A 7,874-nucleotide genomic window follows, 5' to 3' on the forward strand; every position below is an offset into this window, starting at 1 on the left:
TACACAACAATACAAACGGTCCGGTCTGGTCACCAGAAGGGGATAAATGAGGATGAACAACGCTACGCACCCGCTCCATATGGTTTTGTTTTTGTTGAAGCTTGGCTGAGGTTGCACAACAATAATTGGTGGATAAAAAAGAAAAAAAAACAAATAGGATGTATAAAAAATTATATATAGGTGGCGGTGGTGGTGGTTAAGGAAACGTAAAGTGGTTGATTATGATACGATGGCTAGCACTGGTGGCCACGGCGACAAACAAGGACGCCAGCACCCGAAGTGATGGTTGCAACCATGGAAGATGACTTGGCACCTAAACTTGAAGCCCTTGCATAACTTGCTGAGGCTACTGCACCAGATGGTGTGAAATAGGCCCCGTTAAGAAGCAAGTCACCTTCTGATCTCCAATTCCATCCATGCCATTGGCTTGCATCTGTATCTACCCTCTTTGTTACCTGTCATTTTCAATTTAAATTCCATTAATATCTAGTTAAGACTATGTATCAAATTATCAACAAGACCAATAGTCAAAAATAGTTGTCACAATTTCAATTTAGGACTTTAGGGTATTTATTACTAAGGCTATTCATGAGTCGAGCCAAGGGTAGCTCGGGCTTGAGCTCGAATTTAAACGAGTCGGCTTGGCTTGTTAAAAACTCGACCCAGCTACTGGCTCATTAATATTTTTTTTTACAAATATTGATATATAAAAGAAAAATAAATAGTTATAACATGCACATAATATAAAATGTTTAAACACGATAATTATAACATTACATGTATTATTTTTTATCTTTTAAAGATCGAGAAGCATATTATAAGTATTATTTTTGTTTATTTTAATAACTATTATTATTCTGGTTATCGAGCGAGCTATGAGCCTAGCTAACCATGGCTCGGGCTCACTTGCAAACCAAGTCATGACCCTGGCTTGGCTCGAGTAGATAAAATCAAGCAAGCCGTGAGCTTTCTAAACAACCCTAACCAGGGACCCAGTGTGAATGTTTTATCTCAATAGTAGTAAATAAAAAAGTTGTTGATCACATATACATTACCTCCTTAGCAAAGGGATTGGTAGGGGCAAGGTATCTGTTCCCTTGGCTGTTGATGGTGGGGTTTGCACTTCCACCAATAGCATACATCTCCCAGTGGGTGTAGTCATTGTTCACCACATGGAAATATCCATGTCTACATCTACACATTTTTACCAAATTTAAGTCTCCCATTGCCATATGAATAGATAAAAGAAGGTGTAAAATTTAACAAATTCAACAACCTTGGCATTCTTTGAATAAGCCCTTCACCAAAATGGTTATAAGCAATAGTCACTTGCATTAGTTTATCCCTAGTATAAGAGTCACTATGTCCCAACAACATAACCTCATTATGATGTGTGAAGTAATTGTTAGAAATTGTGATTGCGGTCGAACCCATAACCGCATCAACGAGCCCGTCAGCACAGTTAGAGAGAGAATTATGGTCAACCCAGATATGACTCGACCCAAAGATAGAAATTGCATCCCCATCCGCCATCGTTCTCCAACCATAATGAGACGGTGAGCTTCTAACCAACGCGTTTCCAGTCGGTTTACAATCGTGAATATGTAACCCGTGAATAATGACATTAGTGACGAACTGGATGGTGATGCACGCGCCATTAGCTATGTGGACATTGACTCCACGCGCGTCAATGGTTTTGAAACTGTTCATAATAAGTTCTTGTTTAAGTTGGATGACCATGTCACGTTTGAACATGATCCAAAGCGGTTCGTCTTGGATAACAGCGTGGCGTAGTGAGCCGGGTCTCGGGTTGACCGGGTCATCATCACCGGAATCTGTGACAATGTAGAACCGCCCGTCACGACCGCCAATGGCGTTCCTGCCAAACCCGATACCGCAGTCAGCAAGTCGTTTGCGGTTTTTTTGCCAGTTTGGGTTGCACCGCCAGCAATCGTCGATTGGGTTGCCGGTCCCACATGAGAAGAATCCTAATTTTCTTCTTTCAGTACTGTTTCTCATGCTCCTGTTATAATTATCAAGAATAAAATCAATTCCTATATCATTGTAGAACAAACGAGTTACAATGAAGTGGCAGGGCAGGTAAGCGGGCAACAAGCTGCGCCGCAACCCCTTTTGATAACTCAAAAAAATGGCTGTCGTGAAGAGCGGAATAACATATGTCTACGTGGTGTCACTTTTTAATTCATAGTCACGTGATCATAACACATAGCCTAATCGTTATAGATCAGATATTTGTGTTTTAAGCGAAACTAAAGATGGGTAACTAATGCCTCAACTACCCTTTGAGGTTAGTTAATGCAATTATAAACACCTTTTTTTCCTTGTCTTAAAAACCTTTTATTTTGGAATTTATAATGTGGGGAAACCAAAATTTATTCATTTATTCATCATAAATTTCTCTTATTTAAACAAAACCTATAGCTACAGGATTCCGTTGTTTTTATTTTAAAAATAAACATGATTTTATAAAAAAAAATAAAAATTATTGAGATTCTTACATTTCAACCATGGAAACCACCTCCTCAGGGTCTTGAACTGCCTTTTCATTCAAAGTTTGAGACTCTTTTGCTCTGCATCAACATAAAAATTAATATACTTTTTCAAGATTTGTAATAATTTTCCATTAAAAATACACTAACGACACTTTTCAAGATCATAAAAATGCAATATACAATTTATTTCTAAAACGGAAATTCTAAGGCTTCTTCTTGTGAGGCACCAAGGCGGCTGTACCACACCGGGTCGTTAAGGCGGAGGCATTAAGGGGTACCAGTTACACTAGTAACATACATTTAGGTGGGGCCACTCTCAAATAACCAATCCCACTTTTTTATTTTGTTAGATATTTTTAGTAATGCCTGGTTAAACCAAAACAAATGAGTTAACAGATGGTTAGTTAAAATCCCATTATCTAAGTGAAATTGATATGAAATTTTAATTAACTAGCAAACCCTTCTAACAAACATTTTGATGACTTTGGTAGATGTGTGTCAGTATCATACAGGCTTCCACATTGATGAAAAATGATACAATTTGGGAATGTGAGTGAAAGAACACAAAAGGTGACGCACGCCAAATACCATACCCCGCCATCAAAAAGATGTTGAGCTAAGGCATTTCAGTAAAAAGTACCACCACAAGAAGGTGTAAAAAGTGAAGAACCGACATGTATTCCATTAAATGCACGTAGAAAGTGGAAGGTTGCAGAAAGTACAACTCTGCAACCATTCGAGTGAGAGAGAGAGAGAGAAATAACCAGAAAATCAACACGTCGGAAACAGGTAAATATTTACGAGTCTGTGTGAAATGGCGAATCATTATTAACATTTAATAATGAAGACAAAGACGAAATAAAAGAGGAATAATGTCTATAATAGTTTCAGATCTCTAAGTTATTATCTCCACCAAACCCATAACTAAAATTGGTTCGGTTCTCCAAAACCAAACTACCACACTGCATGAAATGAAATGGAGATATAAACATATGAAAGATTTGGATCGGTTAATTTCACTTAACACTAAAAAGCCGAACCGTCTGTTGATTTGGTTTTCGTCGGTAATATTTAATATTTATCTTCTTTAGATTACGATACCGTAATGAACGAACAACTTCTCAAGCTAAAATAAAAACAGAGCATACCTTGCTTCAAATAACGAAATATTCAACCTCTGAAACTGCTCTGATTCAACAGCACTGCAAGAAACAATTAAACATCATCTTAATATGAGCTCAAATCCCCTACATTCTCACTCCATATAAGCATTCAACAATTATTTAGAATTAAGCTTCATTTTCTGTAAGTGAGAAATTGAATCACACCTGAGTAGATCCGATTTATCACCTGAAACAGTGACAATAATCAACGAAGTTAGCAACAAAAACCAACACCGAAACACCGCCATTGCCATGTGTGAGTTTACAGGGAGAATGAAAGTGTGGAGTCAAATCATTAACGGCTTCATTTATAGAGAGCATGTTAACGGCCGTTAGAAATTGACGGGTTACAAAAGGACGATTTTAAGTTTTAACCATGGTTTAGTTAACTCACTCACCGACGATCGTCTAATTTGTTGTATTCAGTATAACCAAAGTTAACTATTCCATTACTATGCCATGTCAGCATTATCCACTATTCCGGTTCATTCGGGTCGGGTTTAGATCTCATGTTAGGTTACTCGTTGTCCGTACAAACATTCCAGCAGAATTGGATTTTTTTTTAATCTTTATCCTTTTATTTTATTGTGAGGATATGTTTTCTGCTTTATTTTTTAGCTATTATTTATTATTTGCGTAGAAATTAATTTTTCAATTGCTGCCGAAATTCTCGGCAATGGTTACTGAATGGAAATTGTACAGTCTGTTAGAAGCTTTGAATCTTCTTTTTTTTTTAATGAATAAAATAAAAACTATGTTTAATAAACTTTTTAAGATGTTATTTCATTAAAAAAAGACCAAAAAGCGGTTTCGTTTCATATTTGAAATGTTATGAAGTGCAATTATAAAAATATGAATTTATGGTAAAGAGAAACGAGCAAACTATAACAACTCAATGACACAAAATATAACTTCAAGGTCAAAACACTTGTGGGATGTACTTTTTCACATCTTTATGATTTATTACATCAAAAATATACAACTATAGACAACAGGAAAACGTTGAATCAATACAAAGATGGTTTATACTTACAACCACAAACTTAATTAATTGTTTGCATAATGCATTAAAAACCAAACATGAAAATATGTTGCATTCTTGAAAGCAATGCAAATGATTTGTATTGGAATGAAAACATCACAAGCATTGTAAGGCTACGGTGGAAACATTGTAAGCCAATGATGCAGGTGTTATCGCATTACACAACCGTATTTTTCGCAACTTCTTAATACCCCGCGTACTCAACAATAACTTTGTGTAGAAATTGCTAAGCATGAGAAAGCATGTGTCGAGAATCATTATGTCTTCATTCCTTTTGTCTTTGATGCATTTGGGTCCCTTGCCCCCGAAGCTATTACGTTTCGAGAAAAAGTTCAGCGGGTCGTGTACAGTAACTTATCGATGCCAAAGAACTATGACTTTGTTTTCAGTCGGATCGGGTTTGCCATTCAAAGCGGGGGTGGCGACGCAGCTTGATGACCGCTTACTTGTCTCTCTATTATAATTGGGTCCTTTTGTTCTCTAAAATTCATTCTTCAATTATATATCTATTCAACTAGTTTATATCTAGAATTAAAAGTGTATTTTTCCTTTTCAGCAGTGTACATCAAATAAAGTTTCTTCTTACTAATCTCACTATAATGATCAAATACTGCACAAATGTGCATAGTAATAGATTGAGGAAACCTGAGAAGTTTACTTGAATAACATACTTCAATAGCATGTGGTTAAGGTGATTACGATCCCATATAGTTCCTTGCTTATAACCAATATTGGTGAACCTTTTCCACAATATCATACTGAACTTGTGAATCTCATGCCACAATTCCAATTGTGAATCAAGCTCAAAAACTTTGTATGTGTTAATCAATTTTCACAACACCAAGTATTATAGTCCTCAATAGTGTGAGCATGAATCCTGGTTCACAACATTCCATATGTGAGAATGGTCATACATTGTGGTTTGTGAAGATCATTGTCTTCAAGGCCAATTGTCTAATCATCTAATCAAGTCTGGCTCTTTCTAGTAACAATCAAGCTCTCTAGGCTACCACACTTTTGGTCATTACCTATGATAAATCCATCCAAAATAGAACTAGCAATCTCCCTAACACATACTATTCACAATACAACTTAGCCATAAACAAAAGTAACGCAAGTAAATCATAAAACATAAACATGAGGAAATTGGCAAGTTAAACATAAGTATCGTTGAAAACAAACAATTTTGGTGTACATCGTGTCTAGTTATTAGTTCATGTACTCGCTTTTGTTATAACTATGAATCCAACACTATAGTTTTCCCCAATCATCTTGATAATCCAACTATCAACATTTATTATTAATATACTTGTAGCTAGGACAACAATATGTCATCGCATATGTTTCATTTTGATCTATTTGTGATAGACGGAATCTTGATTCCCATGCAAAAAGACACAAAAACATGACAGTGTATAAATGAACCCAATGAACACTCGTCATATGAAGCTACATCATGGCAATGGCATATGAAACTATCAATACGACGGTTAAAGATTCCAATTTAAACCATATCACAAGGATCTGGATCTGCGAGAATGTGTATCAAGCCATAATTACCAACATGAAGACTTGCCCCAAAGGGAGGTCAAGGAGGGTGACAGACCTAAGGATACTCTTCCAAAAGGCTCATAATGGAAAGAAAGCTAAGGTATGGAACCAAAGCCATAGGTCATAGCTTCAATTCCCAATAGTGGTCTTCCTTTCTTCTTCTTTTGTTTTTTTATTTCTTTTTTTTATGATAGAAACTTTCTTTTATGTTTTATAACCATTAGTGGTCATCCATTTTTTTATAGATACAAACTTTCTTTTGTGTTTTATAATGGTCATTTTTAATAATTTTTTAATAACTTTATTATTACTAATATATTTTTTTGCTTTTGTTTGTACTAGTCTTTGGAAGTTCAGCCTAATTGATAAAATTATCAAATTAATTATCATGCAATTAAAAACTTGATTATCAAGGCCTTTTTTTTTCGTCCCTGATTTCGAAATTTTAAGAGCTTTTCGAAAGCGGTCCTGCCAATATGCAAAAAGGATTTAGGTAGACTGAAACGTTGTGGTTGTTGCCAAATTTATTTGCCAAACTTTCAAGGGGATAAGGGACGTGGTATGTTTTTTCTCTATTCATTCGACTTAGCTACACAAAGAATTTCTTAGCTTTGCCAAGGACTTTACACAAATTAAACGGGTAATATAACAAAAGTGTTACAACCCAAACATGTTATAAAATAAAAACCACGTGACACAAAAATAGAACTTCTAAATTTTGACCACACATGTGTCACTATGACCAACCATATTTGCATAATTAACTCATTTAATTAATTAATTTTTTTTGCCTAAATTATTTTTCTTTATAGAAGGATGTTCTTTTCAAAATCAATATCATATTGAGATTGCATATTGCATTTGTACACTTCCTTTAAATGCATTACATGCGGTTGCATTAAACAGTCTATCCTTAAATATATCTTTCTCTCTCTCGTTAAAGAATTCAAATAACGTAAGCTTATGCATAATAAGAAAACAACATGTTTTGGTCAAAAATGCAAATTTTGACTTAAAAGAAAATATGATTATTTGTTTCTTTGCATAATTTGAGAACTTAATACTTGGGTAAATTCCAAGTGCAATCAACAAGGGGTTCAATACAATATCTACCTACCGAATATTTCACAAAACAATGTATAATTTTGTTTTGAATATCGTTAGCAAGCATGGTTGAATGTGGAATTGAATATTATTAATAAAATTTTTTAACGGCTCTTTGGATAACTACCGGCTAATAACCCACCGATCAACTCAATATCATCTTCAGGATAAAATCCATCATTAATTACTTTATTTAGGGTTTAACATGTCGTTTTAATTTGTAGAATAATCTTATTTATTATTTTTATAAAAGTGGTAAGTTTGGGTCATTGAGCCCCCCATCGAAGGCTTTTTACATGAGAGAGCAATATTATGGTTGGTAGTCTTGGTGACTCGCATCATTGGAAAACATTTCTCGCTCATCTTTCTATTCCCCATTTTCTTTTCTACTTTTTAATTTGATTTTATAAATAAAATATTTAAATAATAATATTGTAATGGTCCTTTTCTCTCAACCCTCTCCCTTTTAAGGGAAAATCTCTCAAATCAACATATTGTACC

The 7,874-nt window shown here is 34.9% G+C and overlaps 1 protein-coding gene across 1 annotated transcript; it reads right to left on the minus strand.

The window, feature by feature from the left end:
• On the minus strand, positions 1-3,712 carry LOC143560572 (putative pectate lyase 1). Its single transcript, XM_077048852.1, has 5 exons — positions 3,662-3,712; positions 2,520-2,591; positions 1,277-2,023; positions 1,056-1,194; positions 1-455 (listed from the first exon to the last, which is right to left on the minus strand). The coding sequence occupies exons 2-5, from the start codon at positions 2,528-2,530 to the stop codon at positions 234-236; spliced, it is 1,119 nt and encodes a 372-aa protein (XP_076904967.1). The 5' UTR covers positions 2,531-2,591; positions 3,662-3,712; the 3' UTR covers positions 1-233.
• Positions 3,713-7,874: the final 4,162 nt, after the last annotated feature.

Source organism: Bidens hawaiensis, unplaced genomic scaffold (genome assembly GCF_021521415.1).
Source record: "Bidens hawaiensis isolate Kalapana, Puna unplaced genomic scaffold, B.hawaiensis_p1.1 tig00020412_1, whole genome shotgun sequence".
Taxonomy (NCBI): Eukaryota; Viridiplantae; Streptophyta; class Magnoliopsida; order Asterales; family Asteraceae; genus Bidens; species Bidens hawaiensis.